Source organism: Monomorium pharaonis, chromosome 4 (assembly GCF_013373865.1).
Source record: "Monomorium pharaonis isolate MP-MQ-018 chromosome 4, ASM1337386v2, whole genome shotgun sequence".
Classification (NCBI taxonomy): domain Eukaryota; kingdom Metazoa; phylum Arthropoda; class Insecta; order Hymenoptera; family Formicidae; genus Monomorium; species Monomorium pharaonis.
In genome coordinates this window covers 10561559-10580209 of record NC_050470.1, presented here as the reverse complement: position 1 = coordinate 10580209, position 18651 = coordinate 10561559, and the positions used below count along the sequence as shown (strand labels likewise).

Here is an 18651-nt window from a genome sequence, read left to right as displayed (position 1 = left end):
CCCGTCTGTTTGCGGATGACTGTCAAAACCTACTTCCGCAGGCCAGCGAGCGAGATCGCCGCCGCCGCTGTCGTCGTCGTCGTCGTCACCGCCGCCGTCGCCGTCGCGGAGCAGTTCGTCAGCATCGGGTGGAGCAGCATGCCGTGGAGCGCGCGCGAACGCTCATAGACGATGTCGTGACGCGCGGTGACCAGCGGTGACAGCGACTCGCGCTTCTCGTGTCTTCTACCGTGTATCTCGTTGAGAAGAGAGTGAGAGAAAGAGAGGGAGGGAAAGAGAGAAAAAGAAGGAGGGAGACGTCTTTCTTCTCGCTGCGTCCTGCGATCCGATTTCTGCTCCCTGTCGTTGTCATCGTCGTCGTCGTCGTCAGATAATCCCGAAGGAAGAAAGGAAGGAAAGGCTGAGCGTCGCGATTGCAAGATTTATCGTGCGCGTACGTGTGTGTGTGTGTGTGTGTGAACGAGCGAGCTTAACCTGCCTACCTGGCCCGTCCTCGTTCCCGCGAACGCGAGCGGCGCGCTACGTACGAAAATTGCGCGCTCGCTGGTGCATGAATAGTACATGAGTCGACTGGAGGACCGTGTTGACTGCCTGTGGGATCTCTCATGGAGGATAGTCGAGTGTGACGATAGTGACTGGCGACGTGCGGGGACTCCACGCGAGGGTGGCACGGGATAACGTCAAGGTTACCACTTCGACCGCCTAGAGGTAGTCTCGCGCGCGCGCCTCTTCTTCGACTGTCCAAGAAGTAAAAACATGAGGCTTTGATTTCCGAAAAATTTTCCCCTGTCGTTTCTCGCGTCCCCATTAAGAAGACAGCCTCTCGCTTCTTTCTCTCGTTCCGCCAGGTTAGGTTTCCCTCGAGGAGACGCGAAGGAGAGATACGAGAGATCGGTCACACGGTGCCGTGTGTCTCACTGTCTCTCCTAATTTCGCGAAGTGCGACTGAACGGAGCGAGTTACCCAGGCGTTTTAATTTTTGGTATTAATCTATGTTCTGCCTTTGTTGAAATGAAACGATTTATACAATTACGGTCGAGGTAGAGGGGTCATTCGCGTGCGAAAAATGTGATTAAAAAGGAGTTGTATTTCTGAATATTTAACTTTGAACATCCTAAACATCTCTGTCCTTTGCCTAGTTGCACTTTGTATATATCTCTTTCTATACATATAAAAATACGAACATAATTCTCATATATCTTTTAAATCTGTTTTTATTTCAATCATGTTCTTTTCATTTTTTCTATAAAGCAAATTAGATATAGATTCAAAGGAGAAGGAAGAGACAAAGTGTAATTAAAATAAATTTTATTAGTATGTTTTTCTTCACTATGATTTTTCTTTCTCCTTGCAGACATCCCACTAAGTGAATTAACCTAATAGCAGGAAGCGATTCTTTTGTTTTCTGTATGCTTGTTTATCTTTTAGTTTTTTAATTTTTCTTTTTTTACCATATTCAAGTAACACATTTATCTCATTTTAAATGGGAGAAGAATGTATAACTAGAAGCAGTAATATATTTCATACATATGTACATATCTGTTTATATATTTTATATAAATAATATCTTTTTTTCAGATACTTTCACCAATGTTCGCATTGGCACATCTCTAGCGGCTTTGTTTCATCATAATCACAGACATAATGCCGATCACATAGCGTAGACTGGGTTGTAAATCCATATTTGGACTTATTTATCTCGACTAGACTATGCGCTGTGTGGCATAGAAAATTCAACTAGGATATTTAGGATATTTAATATCTGGTGCACATCTCGGCGTCATCTTTTAACATTTTGTTCTACAAGCAGTACTGTATCCCTTGTGGCAACGAGAAAACAAACCTCCATTAATTAATTACTCCTTCATCCATTGAAAAGATGACCAGCAAATTCGAGGAAACGGAGCAGAAATGGACTTGCGAATACTGCACCTATGAGAATTGGCCCTCTTCCTTAAAATGCACCATGTGCAGGGGCGCCAAGCCACTTCTGGGCGAGGATATTTATCGTCTTCGGGATCCTAGTCCTCAAAGAGGTTCCTCCAACGTCGCTTCCGGTCCCGTGTCCCAAATAAGCCCCACGGACAACTTTACCTCGCAAAATTACAGTCAAAATCTGCCCTCGGCGGGAAAGTGGGCCTGCAGCATGTGCACTTATCTTAATTATCAGAATACAACGCGATGCGTACAGTGCAGCAACCGGAAGCCGGTCAATCAGTCTGTCAATTCGTTAGCATCGAATCTACACGAACATTTAGCGCCACTGCGCTTGGCCGATGGACCACCGAACTCGGGATCAAATTCCCAACTGAATCCCTCGCCAATTAATCTCCATCCGGAAAGATTGTACAATATGCATCCAGAGAAATGGTCTTGTCATGTATGTACTTATGAGAACTGGCCCAAAGCGACCAAGTGTGTTATGTGTGGCCATCCGAAGGAGAAGGACAGAAGAGATAAGGGAACGCAAGGAAACGTTGGGGTGATTTTACCGAGTCCTGAGAGAGAACATAGTCAACGGGGCTTACCGTCACCCCCACATGCACCCTATATTCATCAGACACAGAGGGAGGATAATTTAGCAGTAGGAAGGAGGTGATTATAATTAACTTATATTTTAAATTTCAAATTTTTTGTAAAATGTGAATATAAATTTTATAATATATTGAATAATATTTATATTAACACGTATAATACACACAATATATTCAGAGAAAATATATAAATTTAATATTTTAAGAAAATATTAAAGGATTAAATGATATTAACAACTCTTATAATTTATTTTAAATTTATATTCTTTTGTTGATATATCATAGTGCATACTTGTAACTTATTTTCAACTTTTCAGAGGTCCACATAGGTATACAGAAAGTCGAAATGATAGTTTGTCAACTCCTCAATCTCCGAATAACTGTGATTACGAGCGCCGATTAAAGCAGTTAAGACGCCACACCGATTGGTGTTGGTTGAATGCTTGCCTCGGTATTGTCGAAGGTGACAATACCCCCGTTGAGGCTTATCTGGCAAGCGGCGGCGATCCTGCACGCCAATTGACGCATTCTGAGGTCTTGCTCCTCAATAGAAGCAGCGCGTTTGACGTTGGGCACACTTTGGTGCACTTGGCTATTAGGTAAGTACAAATAATTTAAATAAATGCTTTAAGTAAATTGATAATCTATAAAATATGGTTTATAATGTTAATAGATTAATCGAATTTTAATTGGGTTTTCTGCAGGTTTCAAAGAGAAGATATTTTAGCAACGTTATTGTCACAAATTGAAGGTTCGGGCTCGGGGGTGAAAAGGGTACCGAGTTACGTTGCACCTGATCTCGCAGTGCAAATTCGTCGACATGTCACCAACAGTATACGCTTACGCAAGGGCTCGTTTCCCTGTTATTTCGTTACCGATATGGCTACTTTCGCATTGCCAGCCGAGGTTATTATGATATATGTTTTGATTTAATATCGATATTGATTTAATATAATTGTAATTATATATAATTATACATCATACATGAAAACTAAATTCTTCAATTCACTAATAGTCAACGTTTTACTTTTAAGTACTAAGTAATCTTTAATTTTCTCTCTACATATCTTTAAATTTTTTTCAAATATAAGTATTTAAAATACATTATAATTTACTGAATTGATTGCATGTAGAAATGCTTATATATATATATATATATATATATATATATATATATATATATACACATATATATATAATTTTTATATTTGAAATTAGATATATATTTTTAGGTTGAGGATCTGCCGAGTATTGTACAAGAACAAATGCTAGAGGAATTGTTAGATAAGGAAGCTCAACAGCAGTTGGAAGGCGGTGGTGGCGAACCGCCAGCTCTAAATTGGTCTTTAGAAATTACTGAACGATTAGGTAGTCGTTTACATGCGCTCTGGAACCGATCGGCAGGCGATTGTCTTTTAGATTCTGCCATGCAAGCTACTTGGGGTGTTTTCGATAGAGACAACGCTCTAAGGAGGGCGCTTGCTGATACTCTTCAACAAGCCGGACAATTGTAAGACTTGTAATTATAGTATGTGCAGTTTTTAAAAAAATATAGTTAATTATTTCCTATATAAATGTTATATATATATATATATATATATATATATATATATATATATTAAAATTTCGAAATAATGAATTAATAATCAATATAATGTGTAAATTTCATAAAAAAGATAAAAATAATGAGCAAATTAATTAATAGAATAATAACGAAAATAAAAATAAATTGTTGAAAAAATAAATACCTAAAATTATTATATTAAAAGACATAAAAGAATAATTAATACATTTCTTTTAATTATTCAATTAGAATGAGCTTCATGTGTGTCATACAAAACATTTTTTTTTAGCTTTTATCCACGTTGGAGAGAATATGAAGCCTCACAAGCATCTAGAATGTTAGATTTCACTTTAGAAGAAACACAATGGCAAGAAGACTGGGAAAGTTTGTTAGCAACGGCCGCTCAACCCGGAAGCGCGTTAGAACAATTGCATGTGTTTGCCCTCGCCCATATTTTAAGACGTCCTATTATAGTCTACGGAGTTAAATATGTTAAAAGTTTCCGCGGTGAAGACATAGGTAAATTTAAAAAATACTCTGTTTTCGTTCATCTAGTAATTAATAACTAAAATTTTTATACTTGAACTTTAAAATAATTTTAGATATTAATTTAAAATTTTTTAATTCTAAATTTATTAACTTTTCAATTTTTTACCGAATATTTATGTAAATAAATTCTTCCTATGTAAATAAATTCAATCCTACATAATTTTTTATTTAATAGTTACTGGTATTTAATAATAATTGAATTTAAATAGTAATTATATTTTTTGTATTTATATAAAGTGCTGTAAAAATTTTTGTAATATTAGTTTCCCACGGTCTTTAAAGTTTTAACTAATATTTTAAGATATATTCACGAATTAAGATTCTAAAATTTAATAATCTTTAGACATTTTTTACGATCTTAAAAGAAATGTTTTTAATTTTATTTTTTTACTTTTTTTAACTTTGTCAGTGAGATTTAAAATAATATTAATTATTTATATTATTTTGTAGGCTATGCGAGATTCGAAGGAGTTTATCTACCATTATTATGGGAACCCTCATTTTGTATCCGTTCACCAATCGCATTGGGTTATACCCGTGGTCATTTCACGGCGTTGGTTCCAATTGAGCCCTATGCTTCGTCCAGAATTCCGCCCCTCGCGACCCATGGGGTAGTAAGTGGAAACAATAGTCCACTCGAACAACTACAGATCCAGATGCAGACCACTTTTATGCCACTAATGGATCGCGAACATAAGCTCTTGCCAATACATTTTCTTACGACGGATGAAATCGGTCGTGAAGAATCAATCTATAAAGAGTGGTTGGATGTATGCAGAACCGAAGGTGGAATTCTTGTGGCGCAGCAGAAACTTCACAAGAGACCATTGCTCGTTGCACAGATGTTAGAAGAATGGTTGAATCATTATCGTAGATTAGCGTGAGTATTTTTATTTTTTTGAGGTTTTATTAAAGAATTATAACTGCAAAGTGTACAGCAGTTTGTAAGAGCAATTTTAATATATAGAATATAAAATGATTAAGATTGTAGAGAATAATTATTAATATTCGATTACGAATAATTTCTTTTTTTTCTGAATGTTGCAGTCAAACCAACGAGGCACCTTTCTCGAGACCACCTACATTACAAGATTATAGTAGCGATGGTGATACTGAGGATGAGTAGTGCAGTAATTTTAAGAGAGGAGTGTTACGACATGAGAAGCATCTCCATTTCTCACAAGTTTATTCTCGACCGAAAATTATAAAATGGTTAGTATTATAAAACGAAACTATAATGTACTTTTATGAGTAACTCAACTACAGAGGAATTATATACTACGTCCATACACTGGCAATGTACTATATAAAAAAAATTGAAAACGTCACATCGCTATGGATTGCTATGGATTGCAAGCAAAAATTATAAAAAATTTGAATTAACATGTACCGAACTAAAAAAATGCATTATTTATTGAATTATTGCTATTATTGGAAGAAATTCTTTTATGATTAAATTACTCTACATTTGTCAGAAATGTTTAATTTATGACATAACAAAATAATATCAATTCTATTGAAAAATTTTTTTCTTGTGAAGAAAATTATTCTTCGGGTGTTAATGTTATTATGATGTTAATGCAATTTAAAAAAACTGATGTAACAATTTTTTTATCGTGATAAAACATGGAAAGAAAATACGAATTTAATTTCTTGATATGGAAAAAATGTTGAATATAATATATATATATATATTATATATAAGTATGAAGATTTTTAAACAATATGTATAAGTGTTACACAATTCATTGCCAGTGATGATGAGCGAAAGTGAATTGTCGTTTGTTACACATTGTCGAATCGTTTTTGCATAATAATAGAAATTGTTAGGCTATTGAAAACAAGATTTTTTCACTGATAATTTGTAAAAATATAGTCTTGGAAGAGGAAAAGAATTTAACACTTCCTTTCTCGCAAAGTATTGCGAAACACTCGGATAAATTTTTAGGCGTTTGTTTGTCTATTCCATTATAATGATAAACGAAATAATAAGTGTGATTTAATGGCAGACTTTTTAGTCGAGCTTTCCTTTTTAAAAAGAAAACGTAAATTAGTAATTTTTTAAAATAATAATTTTGAGATATATAATCTTAACTTAAATGTTAATTATTCGAATGATTATTGATTGAAAATTTCTTATCTTTAACTTAAAAAATTAATAAATCAATGGGGTTTTTAAGAATCGAAAAACAAAAAAAAAATTTGAAATAGAATTTAATGTAAATCACGTTTTTCTTACTTTTGAAGAATTTTTCTTTAACAAAAATATTTAAGTGCAAAATTATTTTACTTTTATTAAATTTTGAATAAAATAAAATATTTTATTTCAATGATATAATTTTTTCTTGACTATAAAAATCTGCCACTAAAGATTGATATAGAACACCTTGTACAATGTTACGAGTTTCGATATATTTCCGAGACGCGATCCTTAAGAATAGTAATCTAGAAAAGTCAACAAATTCCATGTATAATCTTTTTTAAGTCGTTTCACTTGTTAAGAACTTAGTGCTGCGTTAAAGAAATCAAGCAGCCGAACACAAATGAACAACGATCTGTTCCTTTTTGATGATCGAAATCGTGCGGATTTAGAGTGTTTATCTCCAATGGTGTGTTAATAGGAAAAAAATATAATTAATGGACTTGTGAAAAACTGCTTTTTGCTCTGTAAAGTAAAAAAGATATGATTTCATTTTTATGCGAGAGATATAGTATATTATTATCTAGTAACAATAATAATATATTAAATTTTTCGTGTAATTGTGGTTCATAATCGTGTTAAATACTACAGATAACACTATATACGAACTTTTATAAGAAGTGATGGAGAAGAAATTAAAGAGATGAATATAAATAGCACATACGTTTAAGTGTTAGGATTATTATTATCGAACAGCCGATACACAACACACACTCATTTATTCACACATTTAACGATGCATTCTAGCGAACGAATGAGCGATTATAACAAATCTTTAATCAAAAAAGTACAAAAAATCGCTAGATATGTTTTTTTTCGGAAACGCTATTTTTTGTTTTTTCGACATATATATAATGATCTTTGTTTTTTACTATTTAATTTCGATATTAGCAACATTATCAACATCAACATCAACATCAACAATGTAGCGTCTAGTCCTTTTGCATATAGCACCACATCGCGTTTTTGTTTTTGTCTTAATTATGAATTAATTATTGCGCGAATGGAAGTCGTAAATATAATTAAAAAATTAGTGAAAGAAATTCGAAAGGATCGAAACCAGATCGAGAAACCGGTGTAATTTTGTCGGATTTCGATTTATTGACTTTCGAAATAAATCTCGGGATTACAGAGAAATGAAAAAGCATAGATATGAAATGTAAAATTCTGAACATGATGTGATATGAAAAAGGTTGTATTATTAATTTTGACTTATTATTTTTGTCTTATTGTTACGCGAAGAGTATTATTTCCTTTTCCAATTATCACTTAATCCCTTCACATCCCTCATGTACATCTGTAAATTAAAAGTAAAAAAAAAGAGGTATTAATTCATAAAAAAAAATCGAATTCGAATAATGAATCCGAAGTATGGTGTAAATTATTGGAAGAAAAATTATAGTAGATTTACATGAGTTCCAGGAATATTTCGAAATTTTATTTTAAGTCATTTTTAATTTATAACCAAAAATATAAAGTCAAAATATTCCTGTGAGTAATTATTCAATATTCTAATATTTATTCGAATTCAGATTTGTTTTGTTTTTGTTACTTTATAAATTATTATTTTCATAATGTACAGTTTAATGTAAAAAAAGCAAAGAAAACTTTTTGTTTCTATTTAAATCACAAAGTTATTTAATCCAATTAACAATCTCTAATAATCATCTATTTATTACAAATAAATTATGAATTATGTAAATAAATTATTTCTTTTTTCTAAACAAAGAAGAAATGTATGAAGGGGGTTACTTTTTTTATGAAACCTTCGATTTCCACCGAAATTATATCGGTTTCTGGATCCCTAATTTTCGAAGAAGATAAGTCAATTTCAGTGTCCTGTTTGCGAAAGCGGCAGAAGCGAAGCTTATCGCGATCATTGTAATTGTTAACGTTATATTGATTATTGTTATTGTTACGATCATTATTATGATCATTGATGTAGCATAAGTCCGTTACTTACAAAACTCAAGATTTTAAGTACGAAATTGTATCTCTAGAATGAATTCTATTAGTTATGGATTTAGACTATTTTTACCGTAAATTTATTTTTATCACAAAAATGCGGTAATGCTGGCTTCTGCGTAAAAAAAAAGAAATAAAAGTAAGGAAATTTCTTATTAATTTTCGATATTAATTATTAATAATAATAACCAGTTATTTTTAATATATTAGTAGTAAATTTAACTGTCTTGATTTTGTTTTTAATTATTTAATAATTAAAAACTTATTTTCATTATTGTAATTAAATTTAAACAAAGATTATTCATTATTAATAAAAATCAATATCGGAAAAGTTATTTCTGTGGTTAATTTTTAATTAATTAATTCTCAAATCAATTCTCAATGGGACACAGCAAGTTTTTTTGATAAAATAGAGAAAAACTGTTAAAAAAAGAATTAACAATGTTTGGAGAATGTGTTTTCTTTCTAAGCAAGTATAGTTTTTCCGATTTTTTGTTGTCAGAATTTACTGTCGGCAAGTGATAAAGTATAGAGTTTTAAAAATCTATTCTCTAATCAGGAGGCAAAGAAATCTATAAATATATAAATATAAATATTAATATAGAGCATATATATGTATATATGAGAAATAGATATTATATGAAATAATATATCGATGTACACAATAATTCGAAATAACGATTTATTATTATTATTATTATTAATTATTATAATGATTTTGACGATGATAATTATAAATAATAAGAAAACATTGAGGTGTGAATCAATAAATATTGAATTACTTTATGGCATTTTTCTCCTTATTGAAAGAATTTTTCAGGATTTGGTTTTTAAGATTTAGTTTTGTCGACTAAATAAAGATTAAGTTTTAGGACAATGATTAATGATTCGATGGGATAATATCTCCTTCTGAAATATCCTGAAAAGATTTAAAAAATTGAAATGTTTTTTAGACAGTTTAAAATGACTTTAACCTTTTTAACAAATAGTATCGATTTCATGAAAATAATTTTATTTAATTTTTCAAGTTTAATTTAATATTAATTTAAAGTTAATTTTTTCATTTTTGAATTTCTGTATTTTTTAAGTCAAATTTGTATTAAGCAAGCCATTTTTTCTAAAAAAAAGGTATAAATGTTTCTTTCCAAAACAAAGTAATAAGTTTATTGCAGTAATACAAAGTTTATCCTATATTTGGAATATTGTTTAAAATTTTGAAAAATCGCGAAATACGTGTTTCATTATTTCGAGAGATTACTCTTTTAAAGGAGTTGGGGAAAGAGTATAGCAGACCTTCGAACCGATTGAATATGCATTTTGCGATTTTTTAAAACACATTTCGTGATAATTTGAACTGTTTCCAAAATATAAAGTGTAAGAAGACTTTATAGACATCCTGTATAAAGTATGAAAGAATTTAATCATAGTTTTCAATTATTAGTGTTAGAATTATTAATAATGTAATATTTCATCATTAAATAGTTAACGACTAAGATTATTTATTTCTTTTATCATTTTATGTGTGACATAATCTTTGTTAAAAAAATGAAATGAAATTTTAGCTATTAAAGTCTCATAATGTCTTATGAAATTTTTTCTGGTTTAAATCACAAAGAATACTTAATACATATTTTACTTAATTTAAAACATATTTAATTGTGATAACAAATTTGCATAGATGATAGTTTTTACTCTCCTTTCACTAAAAAAAATGTGACTTTAGCTGATAAGAATTCAAGATTGGAAGGTGATATAACAGATCTAAAATTTTCTAAAAATAATGTTTTGTTTACTAGAATTGATTAATTTTTTCAAAATTTCTAAATTGTTAGTAAACTTATTTGGACAAGATATTTTTATTTTCTGCATGTTCTTGTACCGTTATATAAACCTGAGATAGTCTTGTAACAATACTCTTCCTGCAATGTGAGATAGCGAAGTCATTTTATAATGATATTAATCTGATTGCGTGTAGTCTCAGCTTGCAAGTAAACAGTAATATCAGTCAAACACGTTTGTTGTTCGTGAGTACGTTATTTATTGACTATTGGGAACTTGTAACAACAACTAAGAGAATCATTTATATTACATTATATATACACATAAATATTATAATAAATTTGTGTGTGTGTGTGTGTGTGTGTGTGTGCGCGTGTGTGCGTGTGTGTGTGTGCATATGTGTGCGTGTGTACGTGCGTGCGCGTACGTGCGCGCGCCCGTGGATTATCATGAAACATTATCTTTCAAAAGTTTCCTGTGAAAGTTCAAAAGGGATACGAAAACAAGGAGAATGGTAAAAGAGACAACGATATAAAAGAAAAATTATTCCATGAGTCTTGTCATGTAGGTACATGTACATTTAACATTATATTAATAACTTTTCTGATAAAAGTACACATTTTCCGGATGTAATTAATAAAAAAAAATCGAAAAAGTTAATATTAGAATTACTCTTTATACAAGAATTAATTTTTAATTAACGAGAAATATTTCTGTCGAATATACTTACTTCCGTAAAATAAACTTCCGATGTTTAGAACAATAGACTAGAATTCTGGAATTGGATTCTAGAAAGTCTTTGAAAAATCATTTAAATTGATTAAACATTAAAATGCAAACTATACGTTTTGTGTGCATTTAAGAATATGTGTAGTTAAGAGTATTATTTTCAGAAAGAATATTGGTAAAAATTCCTTTTTGTGTGAGAAGTTATTTGCACTATACAGCGTACATGTATAACAAGAAATTGATTGATTTTTAATATTGATTCTAACATTAATTTCCGTGCACCTTGAAACTATATGTAGTTAGTAGTGAATCGCTTAATCAGTTATTTAGATGGAACTCAACTTCCGGCCCGAGGAAAGCTCGAAAATGGAATGTCCGTCGCAAATAGACGGTCCGAGTATTTACCGCTTAGGTCATCGTCAATAAATCTAGTCACGTAGTATAATATGTAAGAACCTTTGAGAGGACAAGTAGTCCATCTCATCTTTTTCGCTTTCCTTGCCGAGAATACAACCTGGAAAAATGAGATTTTCCCCGAAATCTGCTCTTTTTCATGCATTACTTTGCGTACAAGAATCTTTATTTTTACTCACAAACTTTTTATAAGTGATAATAATAGTAAGGAATAGTAAATAATTTTCATAATAATATTTAAAATTTTTTCCTCTTTTTCTCTCCATTTTGTTCAGTATTTAGAGGATATTATCATTCTAGAGAGAGAGATTGTTCAATAAATAATGATATCTAATCTAATCTAATCTCTTTCTTTCTTTTGTTGCTGACAGAAAATTAAGTAAAACACGTAGAATTTCTAGAAAATTTACACATATTACATACATATATAAATATTGCTATTAGAATTTTTATTTCTTTAAGTCACATAATAATCTATACAGAATTTTAATAAAGAGACTAGAATAAAAATAATAATCGTGAAAATTAATAACAAAAAATAATCGCGAAAAAAAATGTTATTAATAAAGAATTAATAATAATAATAATAATTTTAGTTTTGTTAACACGATATTTTAATAACTCCAATCTGATTTATATTGACAACGAAATCTAACATATTATCAAATTGTTGCATGACATGTGTTACAGTAAATTGAAAATAAGTAACGTGTTGTTAAGATTCATACAGATGGCAAAGAATGTGTGGCAGACTGTATACGAATCAATATCCGATTTGTGAAACGACCTAGATAACAAGAGAGTAATTTTTCATGGCTGTGTAGAGAAAATATGGTTTTATCATTTTTAAATTTTACTGACAATTTTTAGAATTAATAGGATGAAAATTGGATAGTTTCTATCTCCAAAGTAATTTTAAGAAATAAAAATTACTTTGTACTAAATAACATAGCTTAATTAAAGATTAAGCAAATTTTCATAAATAGTTGAAGATGTATTTCTGACATATAAAACTTACTTTTTATGCTATTTTTCAACAATTTTGACGAAGTTATAACGATACTCGACAGATACCGAATCATTCATCATCCGAGTTAATTATTTCGGATTGACGCAATCTACAAATAATTTGCAATTCCAACGTGTTGTGTTACTGTGCGTTTATTTGTAGAGTACTTTTATTTGATACGAAATCGGTTGTTGGTTGTTTAATGAATGGGATATTCTTGCGCGAATGGATAATCGATTATGAAACCTCGTTAATTACAGACATTTATATTATTGCGCTGTAGTTGCAAGTTGATAAATAATGATTAAGCGATTTTTATTTTACTTTAATCCATTTTCTTGATTTAATTTTAAAAAATTTAATTTTTTTTCTATGTAGAAATTATCCATGCAAAATTAAAATTTTGTGTGAAAATTTACTTTTCACGAAGCATTAAGGATTTAATGTTAATTTATACTATATAAATTTGCGCATTGTTGTCCATATTGCAACAAATTTGTTTATTTTTCTTTTAAATTCATGATGAATTTAAATTTACTTCAGCATATAAATCCGATTTTATTTCCAACCAGTGTTGTCTTTCAACGCAGTCTTTATAATTCCGTGGCAAAAAGCTTGTATAGAGATTAAAGATTTATTTCTAGATAAAAGAAGGATAATCTTAAGTCTAAAAAAACAAGATAAAGATCCATATGAGAATTAAAATATCTAAAAAAATAGATGTAAAATAACCGTTTTTTTAAGTATTTATTTTGCATATTTTTACATTTATTATTAGTTTTTCTTTATCTATATAAAAGTAAATCTTTAATCTTTATAAAAAAGTTTTTTTTGTCACAGAGTTATGAAAACTGCGACATCTGGTTGAAAATAAAATCGGGTTTTGTATACAAAAGTAAATTCAATTTTACCGCGAATTAAAAGAAAAATAAACAAATTTATTGCAATATGAACAACAATGTGTGAATTTGTGTAGTATATACATTAAATCTTTAGCGCTCCGAACGAATGCGAGATAACATTTTTTTGTGAAAAATAAATTTTTAGACGGAAGATTTGAACCATTTAAATTACTTTCAGACATTTACGGGATCTATTTTGAGATATTTGAAAACATTATCGTTTCTCTCTAATTCGCGAAAGTAACAAACATCGTTATCGCTACCGCTTGTTTATACATGCACCATGACGGATGGGGATCAAGTCGATTGGTGTGATTAATACTCGTGAGACGGATTAATTGTCAGGGTCCACTATGACGCGTCTATTCGAGAGAAACTCCTCGATTTCACGAGAGAGAGAGAGAGAGATGAACGAATTATGCAAGATTTATGAAGCCGCGACGACAATCTAAATCTTCGATAATCGAGTGAAATCATTTGTTAAATAAATAATTATCCGACATTGTACAAGAAACGGAGTGTAATTCTGTCGCAGTTTGATTTATTAAATCATTAACACACTCGCCAGATCGAAGGCGTTATTTTAACGTGACGACATTAAATTTCTGTATACGTCACCCCACGAAGCAATACCTAAATAAAGTGGCGTTCGTCATCACTATATTTATTCATTTTTGACCTTTGTCGTTTATCCAGAAAAAAAAAGCACGCGACTGCTGCGAAGCATTCGTTACGTACATAAATGTGTGAACTTCTCATCTAGCTGGTCAGTCCGGTTTCTTACGCGCGTTCCGCTTTATTTCACCCTAGCTAAAACTTTTTTTTTTCCGCTCCGCCACATGTGCGCGATATACACGTTACGTGATGTATATGGCTGCTTATATATCTGTATGACAAGAGGACAGACAAATACGTGTGGGAGGTGAGACAACAGGGAGATGATGGATCCCGCTTCGTGTCCCGCGTCAATTTTTACGCGATTACGAAGACATCCTGTCAAACGATTGAAACAGTCGGTTCTTCCCAAGAGAAATATCAGGATATTGTTTAATCTGTAAAGAATCTTCTGAAGAGAGAGATTGAAAGGATTTAAAGAAGACAAATATATATACACTTAATTCTGGCGAATCAAACTTGATCTGAATTTTAATTTGCCAAAATATTTTAAACTGATGCCTCAAAAAAATAAGGAGAATAATTTAGTCGCAATTTTTGCGAAACTCTCAGCTTGATCCAAAAAAGTTTCGTTCGCATTACAAGTGTGCGCTAAAAAGGTCTGAAACGTCAGAGTTACAACTCTCCAACGAATCGATATTGACGTACCTTGTGTGATAAAAAATTCTTACAAAATTGTATCATGTATTAAACTACACAATATATTAAATTGTAATTAAACTTTTAATGGGATTTTAATGAGCTGATATTAACGATTTTGCTAAACAGCTGATAATCGCAATAAATATCTAACTACATCCCACATATCTCGCTTTTTACGAATTAGATTCACCCTCGCCCGCGCTCTCGCGGGGGCGGCGGACGCGGACGTTCGCGCGGCCCGCAGAAGAACCACCCTCTTCCGCGCGGAGGAGCGACGAAGAGGAGGGGAGAGTGAACTCGAAGACTCGCCGACGAAGAGGGAGAGAGATGGAGCGTGTGGGCCGGAGGGAGGAGAGGGTAACGATGGAGGGATTCGGCCGAAGGTGGAAGTTGCTATGCTGTCCGTGGTGGAGAGGGCGAGGGTGACAGCGAGGGCGAGAGAGGTAGAGACAGGGTGGCGCGGTGGTGCGTCGCGCTGGTGGAAAGCGGGAAAGCCTCTCCGAAGCGACCACCCACAGTTCACTGCGGCCTCGCGAGCCGAGTGAGCCACAACTACGTTGGGCATCCCGTGCCGTGTGCCGTTCAGTCGCTCGTTCGTACTACCCCTGGAGGTGCTACACACACTTTCTCCTTCCACCATGTAAACAAAACGCTCGGGGTACGCGGGGATTCTGCCACGGGCCGTTTTTCATTTCTGGGAAACACGTCCGCGATGTAAACACGTGGCGAAGGATCCGGAGACATTAGGATCCGGAGGTGTACTCGATTGCACACACGTACAAAAATGAAAAAATAAAAAAGAGAAATGAGAAAGCAAAAGTGAACAAATCTCCCCACCTTCCTGCCGAAAGAGAGTAAACCGGACGCCAGTGTGTTGAGTGCTGAACTGGAGGTATTTGAAATCCCGGATGTGGCTTTCCGCCGGCAAGATCGATGATGGTGGAAAGTCCCAATTCCAATATACTGTTCCTGCGGACATCATAATGTTATTATGAGTTGCCGAGTTCGCGGAAGATATCTTGCTCCGGGGGCTGCAAGACCAAAGTAACTTCGACCTTCTCCTCCCGGTACACCGATAATAATCGTTCGATCCTGAAGATGCTTCTGTCCGATAAATTCAAGATTGATGGTTCAACTTTGATTTTCATAAAAATTCCGCTCTGCTGAACTACGTCACGATAAACGCCCGACTAAAGGGCGCTTCTCCCCCGTGTGTGGATTTTATTAATCGAATCATCAAGTTCGACAGCCTCAGCAACAATTCTCAGTATACGGACGATCGTGGCGCAGCATTCAAATGAAATATTCCAAGTTATCCAAGCTGAAGGAGATCACCGCTCCGTTCGACCGCGGCAGTTCGTTCCTCTCTCGTTTTAATCGAAACGAACAATTCACCAATCATTTCTTTCACGCCTTTCACGGCGTTCATCGTATCGATGCTACGTGTGCATTCGCCGCCCGTAATCGGTGATCAATTGTTGCGACGATCTCCAATATTGCGTGACCTTCGGCTATACGGCCGCCTGTTAAACACTTTGATGAAGTAATACGTCATCCTTTCGCCTACGGGGGTACTGGATTGTAATTACATCCTTTCCGCCTGCAAGCCAAGACAGGTAACGGACGAGGGCAACGAGGGATCCTGTTTGTTACCGCGGCGAATCAAGTACACAACGGACATTCGAGAAGATCGACAGGCCCTATCCGCATCGTCCACGATCTTGTCGGCCACGTGTTTCGTGTGATCTTCGTGGTGGTGTGCGAGTGTTATGACGAGCGGGGTGTAACGGGTGAGGTCCCGCGATAACGATGCTTTAAGTGTTTGCGCGGAGGAGGGTAGCTTGCCTTCTGATAACACACATTTAGCGATCTTACCGCGGTCATTCATGTATAAATCATGTGTTAACGTATCAAAATTCCCCGGGTTCTTGAAAGGGCAACCCCTTTGGCGGGGATACTGATGAATTATCGAAAATTACCCGCTCGATAACATTTTCAACGGAATTAATCGGGATTAATAGTTTGGATCAAACGCATTAATATACATGCTGTACGATACTCGGGGTATCTTGTAATTATGCAAACCATCGGTTACGATTGTACGCGCCACGTTGTCTACGCTTAATCTACGATAATTGACGATATCAACTACGGTGATATTGGTAACGTTTCAGTTTTCAAAGCGATAACGCATGCCGTGCAGGTATGATTTCTCATAGCGTTGACCATAATAATAATTAACACTTTCGCCGCCGCCGCCGCCGCCGCCGCAATACTCTAGGAAAGGGTAAATGATTAGATAAAATTACTTCTCTTGACGTAATCTGTCTTTGAATTGGAAGAAATTATTTCATGTTACTTATTATTATAAAAAAATTATTATTTGTCAATGTAAAAATTCCTTCCTCGTTATGCTATATGTCGATGTCTTTTTTTAATGCTACTTGTTCTTAAAGCACACGGGAGTGATTTGTAATTGTAAATTGAAATTGAACAGAATTTTTAGGTATAAAATCAAAATGATAAGAGAAAATAATTGATTCCTTTATCAATAAAGTATTGCGATTTTAATTTAAATTACTGTTACAGATACAATGTTATAGATACAATGTTATAGTACAGATAATGTGCTAAAATAAAATTGTGATGTTGTAGGTGTATGATACTTGGTGGTGAAAGTGTTAATGCGGTTTCACAATCTTGCTAACAATTATAATCAGAAAAATATGACAAAATTAGCATACACTGCGTCATTGATGATACAAGCTAACAACTCAATTCACCGACTCAATTCACCGATTCGGCGGCGTGTTTGTCCTGAAACAAGACAAATAACGCTCGTTCGACGTAACGTAAGCAGCTCATAATGAAATCGTGTATACCGCACAATGTCTTGTTTCCCCACGAACCTTGCATTAAAGGACAAAGAACTTTATTTTCTTAACGAACAGCAGAATGTGATTAAATAATCCCGAATAACTAGAGAAATATAATCGAAGAAGCGATGATAACCGTTCGAGTAATGCCGAGTGTATAACTAATGAAGATGCCACCACCGGAAACCACTAGTACTCAATGTGGAAAACATTGCGATGTTATTTTCGTGCGTTGGAGGAATTGTCATGAAACTAAAATATTGCAAATTGACTTTCCCGCGGCGAACGGGATGCGTCGGGAGTGAACTCGATAACGAGCGCAGCAGAGAAACACGGAGGTAAGATATATATTGACTTACTGATGCAGGTGAAATATACCGATACCAGTATACCGTATGTTTGTTTATCTGCGATCGGATACGAATGTGCATACTTATTTGGCTTTAGCTAATATATAGTGCTTATCTTTGCGATCGCGTGATCCGCCAATCTCAAACGAATGCTTTATCCGACGGATGATGGCAATGCTAGTTAATTCAAGCAGATAAATACCCATTCATGTACGAATTAATTTGCTAAATTGATATCCAGTGTATATGTATATATATATATATATATATATATATATATAAAACTGTAAGTTTTGCAAAATGTTATAGATAGATCTATATCTAGCTATGAGACATGAATAGTTCGTGCATATATTTTCGAGCCAGCTCTGGAATCAATATCAGTATGAAGAACTGAGGTATTCCTCTTACGAAAATATTAATAAGAATTCACAAACTCGCGGAGAAGCGTATAAGGTATTCG

At 33.4% G+C, this 18651-nt stretch overlaps 2 protein-coding genes across 5 annotated transcripts in view; both read left to right on the top strand.

Moving 5' to 3' along the window:
• Nucleotides 1–33: 33 nt before the first annotated feature.
• LOC105840114 (ubiquitin thioesterase trabid) lies at nucleotides 34–6041 on the top strand. 3 transcript variants are annotated; one of them, XM_036285968.1, is made up of 8 exons: nucleotides 34–685; nucleotides 1579–2595; nucleotides 2852–3133; nucleotides 3239–3440; nucleotides 3767–4044; nucleotides 4388–4617; nucleotides 5098–5527; nucleotides 5695–6041. In XM_036285968.1, exons 2-8 carry the CDS (start codon nucleotides 1880–1882, stop codon nucleotides 5771–5773), a joined length of 2217 nt encoding a protein of 738 aa, XP_036141861.1. In that variant the 5' UTR covers nucleotides 34–685; nucleotides 1579–1879; the 3' UTR covers nucleotides 5774–6041. The 3 variants fall into 3 exon arrangements, with proteins under 3 accessions (XP_036141861.1, XP_036141859.1, XP_036141860.1); XM_036285966.1 differs by having other exon boundaries at nucleotides 34–708; XM_036285967.1 differs by having other exon boundaries at nucleotides 34–748.
• Nucleotides 6042–12289: 6248 nt separating this feature from the next.
• The window catches only part of LOC105830491 (octopamine receptor beta-1R), an 84739-nt gene continuing 78377 nt past the window's right edge, over nucleotides 12290–18651 (top strand). Inside the window, exons 1-2 of one of the 2 annotated variants that reach the window (XM_036285965.1) lie at nucleotides 12290–17165; nucleotides 17702–18176. The gene's annotated coding sequence lies outside the window, so the exon portion shown is untranslated. Of the gene's footprint in view, nucleotides 18177–18651 lie in introns of both variants that reach the window. The other variant, XM_036285964.1, reaches the window with a different exon arrangement.

Bases quoted from the DNA above. Each gene is read 5' to 3' on its own strand.
- LOC105840114 (XM_036285968.1), top strand. From the start codon at position 1,880: ATGACCAGCAAATTCGAGGAAACGGAGCAGAAATGGACTTGCGAATAC. The intron at 3,134-3,238 runs GTAAGTACAAAT...GGTTTTCTGCAG, and splicing joins TTGGTGCACTTGGCTATTAG to GTTTCAAAGAGAAGATATTT. The intron at 4,045-4,387 runs GTAAGACTTGTA...ATTTTTTTTTAG, and splicing joins CTTCAACAAGCCGGACAATT to CTTTTATCCACGTTGGAGAG.